Here is a 21,783-nt window from a genome sequence, read left to right as displayed (position 1 = left end):
CCCCCCCCCCCCCTTAACCCCGGGGGCACCATTTTTCTTCCGCCGCGCGGCATCGCCTGCCTGCTCGTCTCGCCGCGTGGTCCCCCTCGCCACGCCAGCTTGGTCCGCCGAGTAGCCTCTCGAGCCCGAGGCAGGGCCGACTTGCTTGAAAGCTAGCCGCGACGAGGCCCGCTCCGAGCCCGGTTTTGCTCCCGGGACCACTTTCCGGGGTGCTCGACAACCTCTGGCCTGCCCACGCCCTCGCCCAGGAGGTTTTGGCTTTTCAGGACTAGGCCAAGCGCGAGAACTCGGCCCTATCGGCAAGACATGCTCGGAGGGCACGTACGGCTTGGCGTGAACATCCTCGCCCTTGCGTGACTTCTCGGCCGTGGCTCGGGTGATGGGGAGCGAGAGGCCGGGGGGAACCGGCGTCCACCCGTCACGCCGGGCTTGGCTGCTGAGCGAAACGAGGGACCCGCTCGAATCTGGGGGCCCCAACAAAGGGGAGGGCAGGTCGGATGCACTGCTCGACAGCCACCGCCGGCAAGCCAAGCGTGGCCAGTCCGGTGGGGTCCTGCCGGTCCCCCGGCCCAGCTGTCGGGCCCGGCTATGACTCGAGCCCGCGGCGGGGAACATCGGCGATGACCCAGCAGAGCGAGTAAGCCGGAGAGCGCCGTGCTCGAGCCCCTGCCTGCGTGCCTGCTCGCTGCCGACGCGCCCGCAGGCTCACCTCTGGGCGTGCCTGATGCTGACCCTTCCCTCGAATCGGGGGCCGGGGCGTGTGTGCGTGCGTGGGGTGGAAGCGAGCCCATCCGATGACTGGCCAGGCCGCCGGCTGATGGGGTGGCTCGGCGGTCTAGTACATACTATATGTATGCAATTTTTGAGGATCGCAACATCAAGGGGTTCTATGGAGTAGTGGTCAACTCTAGCGGTTCTGACTCGCCTGCGCAGAATCCCCTTCATTGAAGGGATGTTCGGTTTCCGCTCGCCCCCGGTTCGAATCCGGGTAGGACCTGATCTTTTTGCAGATGCCGGGAGGGATCCGGACGTGGTGATCTGTTTCTGCCGTCTGGGCATGCTAGGTGGAGGACGCAGGCGTTGCGAGGGGTTTCCTGGAAGCGATCATGTATCAAGCACGCACGGTGGCTCCGCGGCGGGAGGGAGGGAAGGTTAGGGGAAGAGGGGGTCAAGGAGTCGAGGGTAGAGGTACAAGAGTGTCCGTTGCAAGAGAGCCGAGGAGAGGGGAGGGGAGGGGAGGGGAATGGGGGACGGGAGACGGGGCGTCGAGAGCGACCAAGGGAGCGGGGGAAGCGCTCGACGGGCGAGGCGGACTCGGGAGGGTGTGCAGGGGAGCGAGCACCTTGCACGTTACTGTGGCGGCGCATCGGCCTTGGCGTCGACCTTTGCCTGCCACCAGCTGTCAAACGTCTTTGGAGCGCCAGCCTCGGACTGGGAGACGTCGCCTTGCCCGTCATCGAGCCTTGCCTTGGTGGCCGGGGGCGGGCTGAGCGGTTGGACGCCGTACGGAGCGGCGTCGCCTCCCGCCGCTGCGGTGGCGAGGCTCTGGGCTTCTTGCCACGCCTTGGCCTGCGCCTGTGCGGCCTGGATGCGCGTGATGGCGTTGATGAGCGATGGCGTGGCAGGGACAGCCGCCGTCGATGCCGCCGCCGCAGCTGCTGTCGCCGATGCTGCGCTTGGCGGTGGCGAGGAGGTGGCAGGCGGCGGCGAGCTGAAGCGCTGCTTGACCGGCGAAGCATCGCCGTCGCGGTACACGGCAAACGCCTTTTCCGCCTCGACGCTCGCGACTCCGGGCGTGGTGAGTCCGCCGTCGGAGCCACGCGAGCCGATGCCGGCACTGCTGCCAGACGCAGCCGTCGAGCCGCTCAGCGTCGAGCTCGCGCCCTGCGAATCCGTGCGGTACGACGGCGGCCGCGGCAGCGCGTAGCCGCGGTAGTTTTCCAGCGACGGCGACGTCGCCGAGACCTTTTGGAGCTGCGCGAGCGGCGAGACGAGGTCGTCCTGCTCGTCGCCCTCCTTGTCGCCGTCGAACCGCAGTTTCTGTGCCGAGGGACCGTCGCTGTCGTACTCGGTCAGATCCGAGTCCGACTCAAAGGCGTCGTCGTCGTCGCGCTTCGAGAGGGCGGAGAACTTGGCCGGCCCGCCCTTGTTGGCCGTCTTGGCGCTGGCGCGGCGGGATCGGGGCTTGCGCCGTGGCTTTTGGCGCATACCGCCCGGCCGCTCGGTCAGCGGAGAGCGCTCGAGGTCCTGGCCGGACGAGGGGATGTTGCCGTACGACGCCGGCTTGCTGGCGCCGGCCGCAAAGATGCCCCCGAGCCGGCTCCAGGGCGACGGCGAAGGCTCAAAGGACCCGGCGCGCTGGCTGATGGACCCGCCGCCGAGGAAGCCGGGCAGGAAGCCGGCGGTGTTGTTCTCGAAGCGCTCCGTGTAGCTGCCGAGGTACTCGTTCCACTCCGACTCGGGGTCCTGCGCGGCGTAGCGGTGCAGCAGCAGCTCAAAGATGAAGCCGAGCACGGCGCCCAGCACGGCGCCCGCAATGTAGCCCTTGAACCACGAGCTGCCCCACTTCTTCGTCGCCGCGTTGAGCGAGGCCGAGGCGTCGCAGGCAAAGAGGACGACCCACAGGTCGATCCAGGCGTACGAGCTCGGCTGCGGCGGCGCGTAGAGGGCGATGCCGTCGAGGAGCACCGTCATGCCGACGATGGAGGTGCAGGCGTTGACGAGGTGGAAGTGGAGCACCTTGCGGTTGGGCACCAGCAGCGGCGCGGTCAAGAGGCAGGTGAAGACGACCAGCACGGCGACGCGGATGATGAGCGTGTGGATGCCAAACATGGCCGTGAGCACGACGGCGATGCAGGGCCCGGCGAGGAGGCCGGCAAAGACGCGCGCGGCAAAGGCAAAGTGGCCGCCGAGCAGCGCGCCAACGAGGCCGGGCAGCACCCAGAGGACGACGAGCGCGGCGCTCGAGACGCTCGACGAGTCCTTGGCGCACATGGCGCAGGTGGCGACGAGGGCGAGGAACGAGAGAAAGAGGAAGCCCAGGAGCGCCCCGCCGACGCCGCCCGCCAGCGGCGGGCCCGAACAGATGACGTGGCGCACGCGGTTCTTGCGCGCCTTTGTCGGCGCCTTTTCGTCGATGCGCTGGCTCGACGAGCCCATCTTGGCCCCCCAGAAGCAGGACGCCCAGCCGAAGAGGACCAGGAGGAAGCCCGTTGCGATCCAGACAAAGCAGAAGACGACGCTGATCCACTGTACCGCGCGGATCTCGGCGGCGAGGGAGAAGGCGCCCGCTGTCGAGAGGTCCGACGACGTGGCGGGCAGCGCCTTGAATGGCGTCGATCCGGCGGCCGCGGCGGCAGAGGACGCAAGGACGTTGTTCGAGGCCGGGGCTGCGGCGGCTGCCTCTTCAAAGTCGGACGGCCATCCCTGGCCCTGGTGCTCCTGCACGTACTTTGTCACCGCGTCTGCAATGTCGCTCGACGAGTGGTCTTGAAAGGTGCCGGTGTGGTCTGGCGAGGCGAGAAAGGTCCTGTACTCGGACGCGACGTTTTGCATCTGGCCGGCGTGGGCGGCCAGGGCGGCCAAGATGTCGGACGACGGATGCCCCTCGAACGAGCCGTCCGGGGACAAGGGCTGCGAAGAGGCCATGGGGGGTTGTGAGTCCAGGCTGGACGTGGGCGATGGAAGTGGTTGGAGGGAAGATGGGAGTGCGCGGATGGGTGGTCGTCGAGAGGGCGTCGCGTCTGGTTCGGCAGGGCGAGGCAATCGTAAGCGGCGTGGGGCGAGAGGCGTGGGTATCGGTCGTGGCGAGGTCGTCAATGTGCGTGGCTGGGCAGGAGCATAGGGCGAAGGTCGTGGTGGTGAAGGCAAGGATGGCAGCGGCTGGGCGAACGCTGATCGCTGGTCGCTGTTGAGTGAGGACCTATGCTTGCAGTGCAGCAGCGTGCGGAGTTTGGCAGGTCCGGCGTCGCGTCTACAGCAGAGATGCCGCTGTCAGTGCTCGGCGCTGTGATTCAATGGCAACTGTCGCCGTCGTCGTCGTCGCCGTCGTCGTCGTCGTCAGCGTGCTCAGGAGGCGAATCGAAAACGGGGCCCGCCGGGGTGTGTGGCAACAGGTGGGTGGATGGTGGTCGTAGAAGGCTCGGGGCTGCGGCGACCGCTTCGATTGTCATGTCAAACGCGAGTGAGAGGCCGGCCGTCGTGGGCAGTCGGGAACGGAGGCCGCTTCGGGCGCTTCGATGTGCCCCGTGGAAGACATGCTAACTAGGTACGGCCCAGGCTGCTCGCCTGAGTTTGGCAGAGTGAGGTCGAGGAAGCAGGCAAGCAGGGCAAGGCGGCGAGCGGGCGGGCCATGGCAGCTAGGGATAGGGATAGGGGCTCGATGCAGGATTCGGATCGCCAGGGCGGGCGGAATGGCGGCGGGTCGGCTGGCGGCCTAAAGGGGCAGGTGCGCCCAGCCAAAGCCGGCGGGCGCAGGCAGGGTCCAGCCATCATGCCTTTGGCCTCTGCTCACGCCCGACCGTTCGTTCTGGTGAAGGGCTAGCCAGTCCATCATCCTCACTGATCCATAACATTTTTAGGCTTCATGCAAGCTCTGCAACAGTCCTATGGATGACTGAAGGTGAAGCAGCTAGGGGTGCTGCGTGATCTGGTGTTGTGACATGAGGCATGTGACAAGTCCAAGCAATGCTCAACACAGTGGTCAGAATCCTTGTTGCAATATAATGGAGAGCTGTGACCAGCTCAAGCCCTCAGTCCAGCTCTCTCTTCAGGCCTCTTCCACAGCTGGCAGACTTGAACAGGATCTGCTTCCAACAGACCCTATCTGGCTGCGTGCAGCTGACAGATGATCCTTTTGACAACAGTGCTATGAGGAAGCAGAAAGTGCAGCAAGGATGGAGCTGATCGTGCATAAGCTGCAGCAGCAGAAGCCTTCTCAGTGAGCAATAATTGTTTCCAGCACAGTGCTGATTGATGGCATCACAATAGAGCACATCAAGGCTCTCTTGCCTCAGCAAGGGATATTACAACAGTGAGAAGGGAGGATCATCTGTGTTGCTGAAGGAAACAAACACCTTTTTTGTGATCATCTGCATCATGGTGGAAATCTTGGTCTTGTTGCCCTGTGAGCTGAAATTGAACGGCAAGATGGCTCGGTTGAGGATGCCCTGGATGTTGAGGGAGGCCTCCCACTTGCCGTAATGGCGGCGCTTGGGTGCCTTCCTCGAGAGCTTCTTGTCTGCAGCGGTCGCTCGAACCCAGTGCATCACGCACCAGAAGAGGTTGTCCTTTCCATTGCTTTGCCAGCCAGAGATGAGCACCCCAGCCAGGCAATCGATGGAACGAAGCTCCGTGATGATCACATAGAGTAGGACAACAGCCCATCCACGGAAGGTGTTGGCGCACAAGTACTTCTCGCCAAAGCGGCCAGGCGTCTCTTTGAGGATGAACATGAGGAAATGAGTGCAGCGATCAAAGAGCTCATCAACGCCCTTGATGTCAAAGGTGATGTCCCCAAGGGGGAGCTCATGAACAGCATTGTCTGGGAACTCATCTAAGGGAGGCAGTCAAGGTGAATGTCAGCCAGACTGAACACAAGCAAACCTCCAGGTGGCCAGGTAGGGCATGCAGAACGTACCCTTGTACACCGTGCCAGAATACTCTTGGAAGTTGTCCCAAAGCCAGCGCTCCATCTGGAACTCCTCCAGGCTAGCGTCTGACCAGTTTGCTGCCTTCCTGTACAAGTCCTGATTAGCCTTGAGGTGCTTTTGGAGCATCATCCTGCCGGCATCGCCAGAGGCTGCCTTGATGGGGGTGGACAGGGTGATCTGGCCCTCACAGGAGGCCCAGCTCTTCCAGACCACCATGGCACAGGGTGACAAACATCAAGCAACTAGGTAGGTGGATTCAAGTTGACAGGGTGTGAAGGTTGAAGACTGCACAGTCACTGAAGCATGATGAGAGTTTGCAGGCTCAATAACCGGTCTTTTGGAGCCAGCAGACAAAAGGAGCGGCAGCTACGGCAGGCACTGACACCGCCATGTAGGACTGAAGCGCTACAGCTTGTATCAAAAAAGGCGGCAGAACAGGCGATGAAAGGGCACATCTGTGGCGGCAGGGGCCAATCAGCCAGCGCTGGCTCGCGCACCGAGAGCGCAGGTGTCGAGGCTGCGCAAGGGCCCCAAGATGCTGCGAGGGCGGGACGGATCAGCTGAGCGAGCTGAAGAGCAAGCAAACGAGAGACGCTCGAGGCTCGATGCCGTCTCGGTAGGATCGGCTTTTGCGAGTTGGCAAGGTCGACTATAGCGCCGCTCACGAGTTGAGTCCCATGTTCACAGAAACGGTGTCATGCCGCCAGGCTCTTTGTTCCGACCTTGTCGATGAGCAAGCAGGCCTACGAGCGGCTGCGGAGACAGCGTGGCAGCGGGCTGAGGCCTGCGCATCTGGCCTTCGCTCTGGGGTGCTCTCGACGGCCCGTCCCGGCTTTGTGCACGCTGCTTAGCTTGGGAGTCGACGCTCGGACGCCGTCTAGTCTCGCTCTGCTGCTCCATCGATCTAGGATGTTGAAGGTGCCTGGTCAAGCCCGCATCTCCTCTGTTCGAGCGGAAGGGGGCGTGCTTCACATCTCGCGCATGGCCCATCCGATCCGCAAAGTCGAGCTCGCCGTCTTGCCATCCATCCCAAGAGCGTGGGGGGTTGAGCGGCCGAACCTCCTCACGTGATTGCGACGAGCGGCTCTGTTGATGCCCTTCGCTGTTACCAGCCAGCGCCTGTATGTCTGTCGGTGCAACGAAGCGCTCGATATCGTCTGGTACCGGCGCCCGCGACCGTGGCCGACGAGATTTGTGCGACGGGACGAGTTGACCGGTCGGGGATTGACCGTGACAGGGCCGTCGTGGGGCCCCGAGCAACGTTGCCGGTCTGGGATCTGATCCCCCACACACTTCTTTTGCCTCGTCTCTTGCAACTTTTGCGACCCTGGCGACGGGGCCCCCTTCGACGGTCAACGGCATCGACGTGGGGGCTTGGCTTGCTCGCAAGCAGAGCAGGCATCGGTTCGGGCCGGGCAGCTGTCGACTTGAGGCGGGGAAAGCCGACCTCGGCGTCAAGGATGCCGGTCAACACGAGCTGCCGCGGCCCTGCCCCGCTTGCGAGAGCGACTGATTGGGACTGGGCAGCAACCGGCGACCCCCTCTCGTCTGGACGCGAGTGCATGCGTAAGTGTACGTACTTGGTGCCGGCAAGCGACAGCTGCCTATCGTAGCATGGCCTAGACGCCGCGACGTCGCGGTGCGAAGGTCTGGCTAGAGCAAAAGCCAGGGCGAGGCTAGGGTGTGGCTGCCTATGGTAGCTGCTACTCTTGGGCTCCACAGCCAGGGCTCATGGTGCCACTTGACCGAGTAGTAGCCGGCGGGAGCGGAGGTGGGAGGCGAGCGTGGCTGCAACGGCTTGGCTCTACTTAAGCTAGCCACCTTCGGATCGCTCCCTGGGGTGGCAATGCTCCGCTCGCCTTGTTTCCAGGTCCGCTCTGAGCCCGACTACGCCCTCACCTTTGCTATCTCCCCTCATCGCGCTGCGCTCTGCGACTATGTCTTCAGCGCGCCGCGGCAAGGCCGATGGCCGCCGGCACGCCCCGTCGCTGGTGGGCCGCCTTCTCGCTCTCCCCTGCCTCGCCCTGCTGGCACTTGCCACCCTGGGCGCGCCTGCCTCTGCCTCAGTCGATAGACCTCACTGCATCCTCGCCGCCAACGCCACAGCCACCGCCGACTCGGACGGTCACTTCCTCATCGCAAGGGCAGGTCAAACCACCACCATCCTCACCTCTCGCGATGACGCCCCCGCAGTCCACCACGCCGTGGCAAGCTTCGCACGCGACATCCAGGCAGCCGTACCCGGATCCCACGTAGAGGCCCGCAACGTCTCGTCGACCTCGGCCTGGATGCGCACCTCGCAACTCGTCTCGAGGAGCGGCAGCCCAGACAGCGACGACCAGCTCACCATCGCCGTTGGCAGCCTCGACGCCTCGAGCCTCGCACAGCACCTCACCCGCCAAACCGACTCGCTCCGCTCCGAGGCCGACAAGGTCCAGGGCCAGTGGGAGGCCTGGTCCTCGGGCCTGACCCAGGACCGATCGACGCTCGTCCTCTTTGGCTCCGACAAGCGCGGCACCGTCTACGCTCTCTACGAGCTCAGCGAGCAGATGGGCATCAGTCCGTGGCACTGGTTCGCCGACGTACCGCCCAACGCCGCCCACGACGCCCTCTACTACCCATCCTCGTCCGACCCGGCCTCACCCTCGCGATGCAGCCAGCCGCCACCGCACGTCAAGTATCGCGGCATTTTCCTCAACGACGAGGAGCCCGCTCTCACAAACTGGGCTCGCAAGCACTTCCGCGGTCCCTTCCCGCCCAGCGATAACCCCAACGCCTTCAACGACCAGATGTACGCCCACGTGTTTGAGCTCCTGCTCCGGCTCAGGGCAAACTACCTCTGGCCCGCCATGTGGCACGACACCTTCGCCGTCGCGGGACTCGACAAGCTGCCCGGCGGTGGCAAGAACGGCACCGGCGCCGCGGGACCCAATCTGATGCTCGCCAACAACATGGGCATCGTCATGGGCACGTCGCACCAGGAACCCATGGCCCGCAACACACCCGAGTGGACCACCTGGGGCGCTGGCCAGTGGGACTTTGACGTCAACGCCGACAACCTCACCGACTTCTGGCGATACGGCGCCCAGCGCTCCGACGGCCTCGACACCGTCTACACGGTCGGCATGCGAGGCAACGGCGACATTGGCCTCGAAGGCGCCAGCGTCGCCCTGCTCGAGAAGATCGTCGGCGTCCAGCGAGGCCTCCTCCCCGCCAACGCGTCGCAGCTGTGGTGCATGTACAAGGAGGTGCAGGGCTGGTACGACAAGGGCCTCGCCGTCCCGGACGACGTTATCCTCCTGTGGACCGACGACAACTGGGGCCAGATCCGCCGCATCCCCGACGACGTCGAGAAGAGCCGCAAAGGCGGTTCCGGTACGTATTACCACGCCGACTACGTGGGTTCGCCTCGCTCCTATAAGTGGCAAAATACGAACAACCTAATGAACGTCTGGGAGCAGCTCAACGTCGCCTTCAAAAACCAGCAAACGGAGCTGTTCATCCTCAACGTCGGTGACCTAAAACCCATGGAGGTGCCGATTTCTTTCATGATGGAGATGGCGTACCGGCCGTCGCGTCTGGCTGCGCCGCAGGCGGTGATGGCGTGGGTGGAACGGTGGTGCGCAAGGACGTTTGCGACCGACGAGGGGGGCGAGGTTGCCAAGAAGCTGGCTGAGGTCGTGTACGGCTACTCGGAGCTCAACGCGCGCATCAAGCCGGAGCTGGTGAACGCGACGACCTGGAGCCTGCTGCGGCATCGCGAGGCGGAGCGCGTGCTCGAGTCGTGGCGAGGGCTGGTCAAGCTGGTCGAAGAGGATCTGGCGCCGCGCTTCGAGGGGACGCGTCACTGGTCGGCCTTCTACCAGCTGGTCGCCTTCCCTACGCTCGCCTCGGCCAACCTCAACGAGCTGTACGTCGCCGTGGGCCGCAACAGCCTCCGCTCTTCGCAGTCGAGCAATGTCGCCAACCGACACGCCGCCGAGGCGCAGCGACGCTTCGCGCACGATGCCGAGCTTACGCGTCGCTACCATGCCCTCGAGGACGGCAAGTGGGACCACATGATGTCGCAAACGCACATCAACTACGCCTACTGGCAGCAGCCGATGCGCAACTCGCTGCCTCCGCTCAGCTTTATGCACATCGACACGGAAGAGTTCCCCGACACCTCGGCGCAGTCCAACCTGCGAGTCACCATCGACGGCAGCGCAGGCGCGTGGCCCGGCGACAACGAGCACAACTGCGCCATCGGCTACAACTGTCCTGACCCGACGCTGCCGAAGCTCAGCCGGTACGACGTCGACCAGAACCGGTCCCTGTACATTTCGGGCGCCGACGGCAGCGAGGTCCGCTTCCGCGCCGCCAGCAACGCGACCTGGCTGCGCCTGTCACAGAGCGAAGGCTGGCTGGCGCGAGGCTCGGACGACGAGATCGAGGCGTCGCTTTCGGTCGACTGGGCCGAGGTCGGGCGGATGGAGTCGCAGTGGGGCTGCAACGCCACCAACGCGTTCGACCGCAGCGTGACGGGCGTCGTCAGCGTCAACGCGACGGGCGAGGGCGCGACGGGACACGTGGGCATCCCGGCGCCGGCCCCGGTCAAGGTGCAGATGGTCATCTTCCCCTGCCCCGCGCCTTCGGGGCTCGCAGAGGGCACCTACCTCCCCTCATCGCCGGGCGCCGAGGACAAGGCGGGCTGGCTCAGCATGCCGGCGTCGGAAGCCAAGAGGATGCCGGCATCATCGGGCGAGGGAGACTGGGTGCACCTGCCGCGCTCTGGTCTGACGGGATCGAGCATGACGCTGCTCCCCGCCACGCTGCCTTCGCTGTCGATCGACAACGGCACCGCGCCCTCGCTCGAGTGGACGTTCCACCTGCCGCCGTCGATGACGTCTTCGTCTGGCAACGGCACGGCACGACAGGTCAATGTAACGACCTACCTGGCTCCGACGCTCAACTACCGCCGCAACCGACCGCTCAAGTACGTCCTCGAGATGGACGGCGACGCCGCCAGCCGAAGAGAGGTGCGGCCCGTGGCAGACGACACGGTGCCCGGTGGCGCGCCGCCCGACTGGAACGCCGTGACGGCTGCGGGCGTGCGCACCAACACGACGACGCTCGACGTCGGTTCGGCCAACAAGCACGGCGACGTGCACGCGCTACGCATGTACGGCCTGGAGCCGGGCCTGGTGGTGCAGAAGGTGGTGATTGGGCTGCCGATGGGCGACGTCTCTGCCATGGGCCCGCCCGAGTCGCCCCGCGTTGGCGCTGCATAGATACCAGCCCTGTCGCCGTGCTGCGTACGCAATGGATTATGATGATGTTCTGTGCTACGGATGACTACTTTCCAGCCAGCGAGAGCGCCTTGAACTTGCGCATGCCCTCCTGCATGGCCACTTCGACGGGCAGCCTCTCCATGCTCGACGCGCCATAGAAGCCCGCGAGGCCCTTGACGCGCTGCAGGACGTACTGTGCATCTTCGCTCGACGAGACAGGGCCGCCGTGTACGAGTACGAGGGTATCGGGCGCGATGGCGTGGACTTTTTGCACGATTCTGTCTGTGAGTTCGACGGCGTCATCGATCGACATGGCCGTATCGGCGCCGATGGATCCGCCCGTGGTGAGGCCCATGTGCGCCACGACGACGTCGACGCCGACGCGCGCCATGGCCTCTGCCTCGTTCTCGTTGAACACGTAGGGCGTCGTGAGCAGGCCGAGCTCCTTTGCGGCGCGCATCAGCTCGACTTCGCGGTCGTAGCCCATGCCCGTCTCTTCGAGGTTTTTGCGAAAGTTGCCGTCGATCTGCGGAGGGACGTTTTAGGCGCCATCGATCAGCGCTGGGTTAAACGGAACGCGAGAAGCGGGCCGGCACGGCGCAGAGGCAAGAGGGCAGACGTACCAGTCCGACGGTGGGAAAGTTTTGGACGCCCACGAATCCGGCGTCGATGAGGGTGCGGAGGAATTTGGGAATGTCCCTGAACGGGTCGCTTGCGCACACGCCTGCGAGGACGGGGGTGTGGTTGACGACGGGGATGACTTCCTTTGCCTGTGGGCCGTGCGAAACGGGGGAGCAGCGACGATGACGGGGAGGAGCACGGGAGCACGGTCAGCGTTGTGCGGGCGGGAATGGAGAGGAGGAGCGGGGCCGGCTCACCATGTCGAGGACGATGGCGTTGGCGTCGCCGTAGGGCATGAGGCCTGCGAGCGAGCCGCGCCCGGCCATGCGGTAGCGGCCAGAGTTGTAGAGGATGATGAGATCCGCGCCGCCCTTCTCGACGCACTTTGCCGTCAGGCCGATGCCAGCGCCCGAGCCGATGATGGGTCGACCCTGCTGCGCGACACGGCGGAGGCGCTCGTTGGCCTCCCGGCCGTCCTTTGGTGGGGCGGTGTACTTTTCGGACATTGCTGTGGTTGATTCGCCTTGGTTAGTGTCAGCAATGGTGGCAGTGGTGGCAGCAGCAGCGGTGGTGGTGGTGGTGGTGGTGAGAAGGAAGCAGCAACCGGAAGACGCCACGGGCCTCCACATTGGCAGCCGCTCCGCTGCATGGCCCGTGCGCGTGGCAGCTGCGGTGGCGGTGGATGCTATCCGCGTTGCTGGGTGGTAGCTCAGCATCCTCACGGCCACCACAGTCGTCACCACCTCCTCTTCGTCGACCAGCATCCCCGACCGAAGGGCAAAATGGCGCAGACAGTGCAGACAGACCGCGCCCACGTCGCCCTCATCGGCACCCTCGACACCAAGCAGGCCGAGTACGCCTTTGCCGCACAGTGGCTCGCTGCCAACGGCTGCTCGGTCACCATCCTCGACGTCAGCACCAGGCTGCCCTTCTCCCACCTCGACGAGCTACCCGCGCTGCAGCATGTCCAAACTGTATCGCCGCTCGAGCTCTTCAGCGCTTCGTCCGACAAGCACGATGGCGCTACTCCCGCGCAGCTCAAAGAGCAGGCGAGCCGGCTCGAACGGCACGACCTCCGCGCCGCCCTCGTCGATGGCTGCCTCGCCTTTCTCCGTGCGCGCCTCAGATCAGGCTCCAGCCCTCCATGCGATGCGCCCATCGACGCGATAGCCTCGTTCGGGGGCAGCCAGAACACGTCGTTCGCCTGCACCGTGATGCGCAACGACGCCTTCAAGCTCGGCCTGCCCAAGTTCTGCCTCACCACCATGGCCAGCGGCGACATCAGCCAGTACATTGGCGAGAGCGACATCTGCCTCATGCCCAGCGTCGGCGACATCTCGGGCTCGCTCAACAAGATCACGCGCACGGTGCTCATGTCGGCCTCGGCAGCCATTGCGGGCATGGCCAACGCCTACCATGCGAGGCACACGCAAGCTCGGGGCGCCGATGCTGACGACCAGCGGACCGAGGACAGGCCTTTGATCGCCGTCAGCATGTTTGGCGTCACCACACCCTGCGTCACTGCCGCCTCCGAGGCGCTGAAGAGGCATGGACTCGAGCCCGTCGCCTTCCATGCCACGGGCACGGGCGGCAGGACAATGGAGAGGCTCATTCGCGAAAACGTGAGTTCGACGCCGTACCTCGCCATTCACAACGGCCAGCAGCAACGCTGACTCCCCTTCCCGACCCTCAGTACTTTGCCGGCGTGCTCGACCTCACAACGACCGAGATCTGCGACGACCTCTTCTCGGGCGTCCTATCCGCAGGACCGGACCGGCTCGTCTCGAGCGCCAGCACGGCGGTCCCGACGGTCGTGTCGGTCGGAGCGCTGGACATGATCAACTTCGGCCCGCTCTCGAGCCTACCGCCTTCGCTCGAAATCGACGCAAAGGAGGGCGCGGGGCCGCTGCACGTCAACGCGAGCGGGAGAAAGGTGTGGGAGCACAACGAGTCCGTCTCGCTGCTCCGCACGACGCCCGACGAGAACCGCAGGCTAGGCGAGAGCGTCGTCGAGCGGCTGATGCGAGGTCTTCGCGCCGCCAAGTCCGAGGGCAGGAAGGCGAGGGAGGTCAAGATCGTGCTGCCACTCCATGGCGTATCGATGCTGGACAAGCAGGGCGAGGCGTTCGACGACCGCGAGGCGAGGCAGGCGCTGTTCGACGCCATCGAAAGCAGCGCTGCGCGTGCGGGAGACGAGGCGGGGCTGATCAAGATCATCAAGGTCGAGCGACACATCAACGATCCCGAGTTTGCAGAGATGGTGGCGGATCTCTTGGTCCGACAGCTGCAGCACGCGTCGTGATGACGGGTGCTGACGGGAACGACCCACTGCCTTTGCCTAGCCAAGTGGGTCGCGGTAGCGAGGGCATTGTACGACCCGTCAAGGCACGCTTGACTCGATGTCGTCCCAGCCACTCGCACCATGGCAGGCTAGGGGAGCTATAGGGCAGCGCCTCACTACCCGTGCCCTGTTTGGGCATGTCCCTTCTCCCCTGCAAGTCGGATCAGGCGAGCGCGACGATAGACATGCGGATGCTTTCATCCAAGGCTTAAAGCAACCCGGGATGGCGATGCGGTCGTCCCTGTCCGCATCAGCCGTGAGGGCCCGCGATCCGGTACCCACCCTCTACCTGGCGGGACTCGTCAAAGGTGGGCGCACAATGGAGCGTACGACGACGACAGGCACGATGGCGGTGCATGCTTCGCATCCGTACCACGAATGGGGCAGAACTCTTCCTCGAGCGCACAGGCACAGACTCGATGGGAACGGGTGGCCGGGTACCGACGTCTACGCAGGTACAAAGGAGCCTGGCTCGACCTGACGTGCTGTCCGCAACTCTCAGTCGACCGGTCAGCCGCCGCTGCCGCCGCTTCGAGTCTGCGTGGGTGGTGGCACGGCTACTACCACGGCAGTTGACCCAAACCTACAGTCAGCATCCGATCGGGTGGGGCGGATGGCCATCCGCCAACGTGGGGCAGCTATGTACCTGCTGTGTGGGGCCGACGGTAGGAGCAAAGTGCAAGAGGAGATACGCACGGCATGCGATAGCGGGTCGGCCCCAGAGCCCCCACAGACATACATATAAGCAGACGGACTCGCCCAATCGCAATGCCTCCTTCTCCCCATTCCCTTCCAGACAGTCATTAGTGCACCGCAAGCGACTCTCTCCTACCCTCGGCGACCATGAAGACCCTCTCCCTCTTTGCCACGCTCGTCGTCGCCTCATTCTCGGCCGGCGATGTCCTCGCCTACACCACTCGCACGACCGTAACCAAGTACCTGGCTCCCGAAGCCGGTTCGTTCAGGCTGAGCTACGACGCGACGGCCCACACAGCCAAGCTGTGCGTCGACAAGAAGAACTTTGTGTTTCAGCTGTCGTACGACGCTGTCCAGCAGAGCCTCTACAATCTCGCGTGCACACACGAAGCTGGAGGAGGCCCGTACTGCCACTTCGTCACTCAGGATTACGGATGCCCACGGACGCCCAGCAACCACCCGTGCCTGATCAGGAACAACGTGCCCTCTAGGTGCTTCACCATCCCCCTCACCGAGCAAGAGTACACCGACGCCGAGTGGGGAATGGCCGCCTTGTTCACCAGGCTGCCGGACGTTGAAGGAGTTCTCCGTAAGGATCCGGCCAAGGGCGTGGCTGTGCGAGCATGACGGGTTTTTTCGACCTCTACTGACCACCCCCTCCTTCTCACTGCTGTCCTTGTGCTTTTTCCCCTCTTTTTTTTTCTTGGGCCTTCTACTTTCGGTGCAGTCGATGAGGGAGAGGGCAACACGGCGTATTACCCACTGAGTGGTGCAGTCGCCAGCAATTAGGCCAGCTGCATCCTCTGCCAGATGTCTACGCGAGGTCGTGGCTACCCTCGCTGGCGAAGGCCGCGGGCGGGCGCATGCTCAGCGGTCATCCCGCCCCGTCCCTCGGAGAACGACCGCAGCCGCGCTCTCAGATGGCCAGTACTGGTGGGCGTGGATCGCCTCGTGCGAGGGACCGAGGACGGTTGACGTCCCGCCGTCGCCGTCACCGCTTGCTCAGTCTTCTTGACACGGGAAAGACCTTGCGCTCCGATCACGTACCGGGCGTCGCGTGGCGCCAGCGTTGGACACCGCGTGCCCTCAGCCTCTTCCCGTCCTCCTTTGCCCCTTTCAATCCCTTCTGCATCGCATGCGGCTCTGCTGCGCTTCGGTTCCGGGACTACCCGTTTCGCTGAGACCGGCAGCAGATAGTTATCCACCAGAGCTCGAGACCTTTTCAGTGACCTGATGTCTCGCGAATCCACCATACCTCACCCCGAAACGTACGAGAGCCGCAAGTGCTGAGAGAGGCCAAGGCTGTGTTTGAGCCGTCGCTGATCCTCTCGCGCCCGCCGCGCCCCCGTCGCCGTTGCTGCGCGCCTCTACCTCCCCTCTTTTGACAGGCGACACACTGCGGCGACGCCAAACTCGTTCGAAATGTCAACCCAATGCCTGCTGTCGTGAAAATCTGCGTTTTGCATGCTGCTGCATTCTGTCGTGACTACCATACAGAGGAAGAAATGTGTGCGATCTCTGCGTGCCGGGGATTTCGGGGTCATGCGCGTCGCAATCGTTGTCGACAGCGCGGGGAATAGGTATTTGGAGGGAACCGAAACATGTGGGGGGGAAACTCGATGAAGCAAAGAGGTGGTGCTGATGCATACGGACACACACGCCCGCTCAGGGCGTGGTGGTCCTGTAGCGGGTCTCGTCGTTGGACTTCTTCTCGTCCTCGACGCTGGCGCCGTCGCGGCCGCGCGACTCGGAGTCGAGGTGGCCGACGTGCGCCTTGGAGTAGTCGATGTCCTCCTGCGCCTTGGCCATGTCGCGGTCGCGCTGCTCCTGCGTGATGGAGCCAAAGATGATGTCCATGTCCTCGAGCGACTTGTTCTTGGTCTCGGGCAGGAAGAAGGCAAAGACGGCGAAGCCGCCGATGTTGAGCGCGCCGAAGAAGAAGAAGGCCTTGTAGCCCATGTCCTCGATGATGTACGGGCTGGCCCAGGCCTGGGAGAAGTTGAAGAGCCACTGGGTGGCCGAGGCGAGGGCGAGGCCCCAGTGACGGGTGCCGTTGGAGAAGATCTCGGACACGTAGACCCAGCAGAGCGGGCCGACGCCAAGCGAGTAGACGACGGCGATGAGGTAGACCATGGCGGCCATGGCCTGCGACGAAGCCGAGGGGCTGGCGGCGTTGGCGTCGGGCGGGTAGTTCTTGAGCAGGCCGCCGATGATGAAGAAGAGGACGCCCATGCCAAACGTGGAGCTGAAGAGCGACCAGCGACGGCCGACGGTCTCGACGCCGTAAAAGACCCAGAGGCCGGTGGCGGCGAACTTGACGACACCGTAGATGCCCGAGGCGAGGAGCGCCGACGTCTCGCCCTTGTAGCCGATCGACTTGAAGATCTGCGGGCTAAAGTACGAGACCGTGTTCTGGCCAGACCACTGCTGGAAGACGAAGAGGAGGAAGGCGATGAAGAAGCGGATGTTGGTGCCCTTGGTGGTGATGCACGACTTGAGCGTGACCTGGGTCAGCTGCTCCTCGCGAATGGCAGCGTTGATCTCGGCCATCTCGGCCACGACCTCGTCCGAGTCCGGGCGCTTCCTACGGAGGAAAGCGAGGTTGCGGAGCGCCTCCTCGGTGCGGCCGACCTTGGCGAGCCAGCGGGGCGACTCCTTGGCAAAGAGGAGGCCGATGGCCATGAGGCCCGAGGGCACCAGCTGGAAGCCAAAGGGAACGCGCCAGATCTGGGCGCCCTTGAGGTTCTTCTTGGATCCGTAGTTGACAAAGTACGACACCATGACGCCGGCGGCGACAATGACCTGGAACATGCCCGTGATCCTGCCGCGCACATTCTTGGGGCAGCACTCGGAGACGTAGCCCGAGGCGATCGAGGTGATGCCGCCGATGCCGAAACCGGCAACGATGCGGCCGACGTAGATCCAGACGACGCTGTCGCCGACGCCGGGCACCGTCTGGAGGGTGCTGCCGAGGGCGATGATGAGGTTGTAGCCGAAGAGGACCTTCTTGCGGCCATACTTGTTGGAGAGGACGGGGGCGGGGAGCGAGCCGACAAAGGCGCCGGCCTGGAGGATGGCGACAACGATGGACGAGACCTTCTTCTTGTCCTTGAGCCCGAACGCGTCGAGGAAGAACTGCTGCGAGACGACACCTCCGGCGACACCAGTCTCCCAGCCTGAATGATGGTGAAGAGTAGCAGAGCAGAAGAGGGGGGAAGGATGATGAGGTCAGCGACGGCGACGGCGACGGCGACGGCTAGGCGGGCCTGTGATGCTGGGCGGAAAATGAGGGGCACGGGACGCACCGAAGAGGAAGATGCCAAAGTAGGCGATCAGGGCGAGGAAGTAGACATGGATGTTGACAAAGAACGACTCCTTTGCCGTGGAAGCCATGGTTGGCGACGGTGGTGCGGCGTTGCGTGCCGGCGCGTCAGATACTCGCTCGGGGTTTCTTGGAAGGTGGGCGCTGGGGCGAGCCGTGGGGCGGTGGACACGTGCACCGGGTATCAGCAGGGAGGCGGGCAGCTGTGTGGGGCGTCGAAAGGTATCCGTTCCTTGACGAGGACGACGCCGGTTGCTGGTGGTGGTGGTGGTGGTGTCGGTGGCGTGGTGCGGGGCGGGGCGGGGCGAAGGGACCAGGGTCGGTGAAGGCGGAGAGAGAAGGGATATCGTTGGTCTACGATGGCGCTCGCCTTTATACCGGATGGCCTAACGATGAAGCGTGCAAGGTTTGCGTTGCGGCTCGTAGGGTTGCGCTCGGCTGGGACAATGGTTGCCGGCTCTGGGGTGCAGCAGGAAGCGGGGGCGGGGACGGAGGGACAAGGGGACGAGGGGACCAGCGGGCGGGGGGAAGGCCAACGGACGCGGGGCAAGGCGGCGGGGCGCCCACGGTGATCCGGTGGCGCGCTTGGTGGCCACCTGTATGGACCCGGCGTCGAGGCGGGCGGCGGGCGGCAGGCGACAGGCGGTAGTCGCTCTGTATCAGGGTGGGCAATGTGCGCTGACAGCCGCCTTTGCCATGCGACGGGGGTCGCCTGGTCTCGCTTGCTCGCTTGCTTAGCTTGCTTGCTTGCTTGCTTTGCTGTTTGTGCCTGGTGGAAAGAGGAAGGCAGAGCAGAGTGTGGGGAGCCTCTCCCCCCCGGGTTCGAGGTGTGCGGGGTATGGGGTAGGATGGGGAAACCAAGGCGGGGGCCTAACGAGGCGCCTCAGGGCGAAAATGGCCTTGGCGTGGTGGCTTGAGACGACGAGGACCGAAGGCGGTGGGGACGGATGCCTTATGCGTGGCAGCCAGTGCGAGGAGCGAGGAGCGGGTCCAAAGTCCGACAACGTGGAGGGGAGCAGGCAGGAAGTGGACAAACGATCTTCTAGGTGCGGGAGCTCGTCACGAAGTGGACGACAAGGGGGCCGAGGGTCAAGCGCAAGGCAGGGAAAAGGGACGGCGGGAAGCCAAGGTCCTGTACCGTGTTGCAACGGCAGCAGGTGAGGAAGCGTACGTCCGTCTCCACGCTAGTGTGGGGGAAAAGGGGGCTGAAGAGGACGAGGGGGAGACAGGGAATCGTACCGGCATCGAGGCAGACGACAGGGTGAGGGCGAGGGCGAGGGCGAGGGCGAGGGCGAGGGCGAGAAGCCTGGCCCAGATGCAGCAAGCCGAGACTCGTCCAAGAGGCGAGCCTCCGGTGGCGAGCGAAATGAAGGGGCCTGGCGCGCCAGGGTTCCGTGGGCGTAGGTGTGGGTGGGTACGGTGGATGGTCAGAGTGGGCCAACAGCCGCGCCGCCGCCTTCGCCGCCGACACGACTGGCGGCGACGGCAAGCAGAGTCGGGGCTAGACAAGGCGGAGCGAGGCGAGGCGACGCACCAGCAGCCTACAGTAGGCAGGCAAGCAAAGCGTTGTCGTGCTGCGGGGAAGGCGGACGTTTCGGCAAAGCAGCGGCGTCGACTTTTCTGCCCGCCAGAGCGGGGGGAGGTCAGGCCCGAGAGCGCGGGGCCCGCGACCACCGTGCCTTACCGTACGTCGAGCATGCGGCTGGGCTCGAGACAGGCACCAAGATCGAAGACGCCGCTCCATGGATGTAGACAGGCGGGCCTTGTCTGGTTGGTTGCTCGGTCCGTCGCATCGCAGGCCTGCAAGCTGCAACAGAGCGGCCGTGTGCATCCCCTCGTGCCACGTCGTGATAGGCAGGACAGCCAACAAGCTAAGCAAGTCCATCGACGAATCAGCTCCTCGTGGCCCACCGTACCGTGTCCGGACGGGCTGCAGCTGCGCCCCGGCCGGCGCAGCAAGAGCAAGCAAGAGCTAAGATAGCTGTGGCGGACGGTTCGAAACCCGCATCCGAGCTGGCCAGACCAGACCAGGTCTCGGACGTGGATCCGGATCGGGCGCACGCTCGAGTGTGCAGCCTGCCCCGTCTTCATCAAGAAGGTCCCGGAACTGCCATCGGAAAGGCCGCAGCAGCAGCCTCAACGTCCCCTCGACAATGGGCAAGACCCGACGGAGAAAGCGTTTAAAAGCAGTCCACCAGGGCGGGAGCAGCTCCCTGCCTATCGAGAAGCCGACAGGAGTGTCGTCGCACGGTAGTCGAGCGCGTCCGTCCGTCCATACGGCGCGAGACTCGCCAGGCTTCGCTCGTCTGGCCGCCTGCAAGAGATGGATATCGAACGCACGTCTACACGCAGCTCAGCCAGCACGCTGCACCCATCGGCACCACCCGAGTAGCAGCAGCTTAGCTGGCTCGCTTGCATGATCTTATGTACGTGCATGGTCCCGTGCTTGGAGTACCCGTGCCTGGCACGCCAAGGGCAGGCCGACAGTCCGGGTAGCAGGACCTGATGTGAGTCCAGGCTCGGATGGGCCGATCCGACGACCAAGAAGAGGCCATCGACCGAGCCGTCACCATCCTCCATCAAGAGTAACGCCAAGAAGATCGCAGCCCGGGTCGTGGGCCTGCTTGGGGCCCCACGGCTTCTTGATCCTTCAAGCAGCTTGCTTGCCACACCAGCGACACCACTGGCGAGCCCCACGCTTCTGGCAGGACGCAGTGGACGGGTTGAGATGACCGGCCATACATACGGTCGCCGTCGCTGACACTTGACCGTTCATGGCCGGCGACGGGATCGCAGAGGGGGGCCCGCTCGTGATGGCCAGGCCTAGCCTGCTGGCCTCCTGCGTGGCATGAAACCCAGCTTGGCCTGGCCTGGACTGGCCTGGCCTGACCTTACAAAGCGAACCGGTGTCGAGTGGACGGGGTGCGATCGATGGGGGGGGAGAGGGGGGAGGGGGGGAGGGCGTCAAAGGCCGCCTCTGGACAGGGCGACTCCAGTTTGCCGGCCTTCGCTTTATTTGCCCCCCGCGCCTTGCTCGATTGTCTCCGGGTTTCCTTTCTTCCGCTTTCCCCTGCTTAGGCCCCCCCCCCCCTTTCCCCCGCGCTGCCGCCCATGTGTCCGCACTGATCCAATGGGTCCACCCGCCGGCAATCTCATGTCGGTCTCCGAGCGTGAGCAGAGTGAGGGGGACGAGCCCAGGCAGCCAGCGCCGACCTTTCCGATACGAGGTGCGGTACCGGTACCTGAACTAGCAAGCCAGCCAAGCGTAAGCGCCAGCACGCTCGCATCCGCCTCGACCCACACCTGCCGCAGCCAAGCAGGACAGGCCAACGCCGAGCGCTCCGTGCGGCAAGCACCCGCGAACCCAACCTTCAGCAGCGCGGATCCGCCCGTCCCTGCTGGTTGAAAGCAAGGCAGCATCCGAAACGAGATCTCTCGCTCTTGGCGCCCCAACTTCTTCGACGATGAAGGCGACCGCGACGGCCTCATCCGTCCTTCTTGTTGACCCGGCTCGTCCTCATCATGGTCATGCGGCGGCAACAAGTGGTCCGGCAACTTGTCTTTCCACCTGCCAGGCAGCCTCCCTGCGTGCCTGCCTGCCTGCCGGGCCATGCCACGCTTCATCGTGAGCGGTTCGGATGTCCCGCACGCTGGACTTGCCTGCGCTGGTTTGCCCTCGTTCCGCCTCTCGTATGCTCTTCCCCCACACCGTGTTCGGCTTCCCGGTCCGAATCTCCTATTGGCCCCCATCTGTACCGAACCGACAGCAGCCCTTGATCCGACCCGCGATGCTGGCGTCTGCGTGCAATCGCGAGCTGCTTGGAACAAGGGGGCCCCGCCTCGACGGCCTGCTGCTGCTGAGGACCAGCCGAGCGGCTTGTT

At 64.5% G+C, this 21,783-nt stretch overlaps 7 protein-coding genes across 7 annotated transcripts; 3 read left to right on the top strand and 4 right to left on the bottom strand.

Moving 5' to 3' along the window:
* Positions 1-1,350: 1,350 nt before the first annotated feature.
* On the bottom strand, positions 1,351-3,648 carry PFL1_06144 (uncharacterized protein; the record flags this gene model as incomplete). The annotated part of the gene is made up of 1 exon (XM_007883684.1): positions 1,351-3,648. One exon carries the CDS (start codon positions 3,646-3,648, stop codon positions 1,351-1,353), a length of 2,298 nt encoding a protein of 765 aa, XP_007881875.1.
* Positions 3,649-5,024: 1,376 nt separating this feature from the next.
* On the bottom strand, positions 5,025-5,867 carry PFL1_06143 (uncharacterized protein; the record flags this gene model as incomplete). The annotated part of the gene is made up of 3 exons (XM_007883683.1): positions 5,025-5,298; positions 5,407-5,542; positions 5,639-5,867. 3 exons carry the CDS (start codon positions 5,865-5,867, stop codon positions 5,025-5,027), a joined length of 639 nt encoding a protein of 212 aa, XP_007881874.1.
* Positions 5,868-7,588: 1,721 nt separating this feature from the next.
* PFL1_06142 (uncharacterized protein) lies at positions 7,589-10,921 on the top strand (the record flags this gene model as incomplete). The annotated part of the gene is made up of 1 exon (XM_007883682.1): positions 7,589-10,921. One exon carries the CDS (start codon positions 7,589-7,591, stop codon positions 10,919-10,921), a length of 3,333 nt encoding a protein of 1,110 aa, XP_007881873.1.
* Positions 10,922-10,985: 64 nt separating this feature from the next.
* PFL1_06141 (uncharacterized protein) lies at positions 10,986-12,048 on the bottom strand (the record flags this gene model as incomplete). Its single annotated transcript, XM_007883681.1, has 3 exons — positions 10,986-11,447; positions 11,545-11,691; positions 11,800-12,048. 3 exons carry the CDS (start codon positions 12,046-12,048, stop codon positions 10,986-10,988), a joined length of 858 nt encoding a protein of 285 aa, XP_007881872.1.
* A 276-nt stretch (positions 12,049-12,324) lies between these two features.
* Positions 12,325-13,844, top strand: PFL1_06140 (uncharacterized protein; the record flags this gene model as incomplete). The annotated part of the gene is made up of 2 exons (XM_007883680.1): positions 12,325-13,164; positions 13,236-13,844. 2 exons carry the CDS (start codon positions 12,325-12,327, stop codon positions 13,842-13,844), a joined length of 1,449 nt encoding a protein of 482 aa, XP_007881871.1.
* An 882-nt stretch (positions 13,845-14,726) lies between these two features.
* PFL1_06139 (uncharacterized protein) lies at positions 14,727-15,368 on the top strand (the record flags this gene model as incomplete). Its single annotated transcript, XM_007883679.1, has 2 exons — positions 14,727-15,168; positions 15,307-15,368. 2 exons carry the CDS (start codon positions 14,727-14,729, stop codon positions 15,366-15,368), a joined length of 504 nt encoding a protein of 167 aa, XP_007881870.1.
* An 876-nt stretch (positions 15,369-16,244) lies between these two features.
* PFL1_06138 (uncharacterized protein) lies at positions 16,245-17,972 on the bottom strand (the record flags this gene model as incomplete). The annotated part of the gene is made up of 2 exons (XM_007883678.1): positions 16,245-17,755; positions 17,885-17,972. 2 exons carry the CDS (start codon positions 17,970-17,972, stop codon positions 16,245-16,247), a joined length of 1,599 nt encoding a protein of 532 aa, XP_007881869.1.
* Between the last annotated feature and the right edge of the window lie 3,811 nt (positions 17,973-21,783).

Source organism: Pseudozyma flocculosa (assembly GCF_000417875.1).
Source record: "Pseudozyma flocculosa PF-1 unplaced genomic scaffold scaffold00024, whole genome shotgun sequence".
NCBI lineage: Eukaryota > Fungi > Basidiomycota > Ustilaginomycetes > Ustilaginales > Ustilaginaceae > Pseudozyma > Pseudozyma flocculosa.
This window is presented reverse-complemented; position numbering and strand designations above follow the sequence as displayed.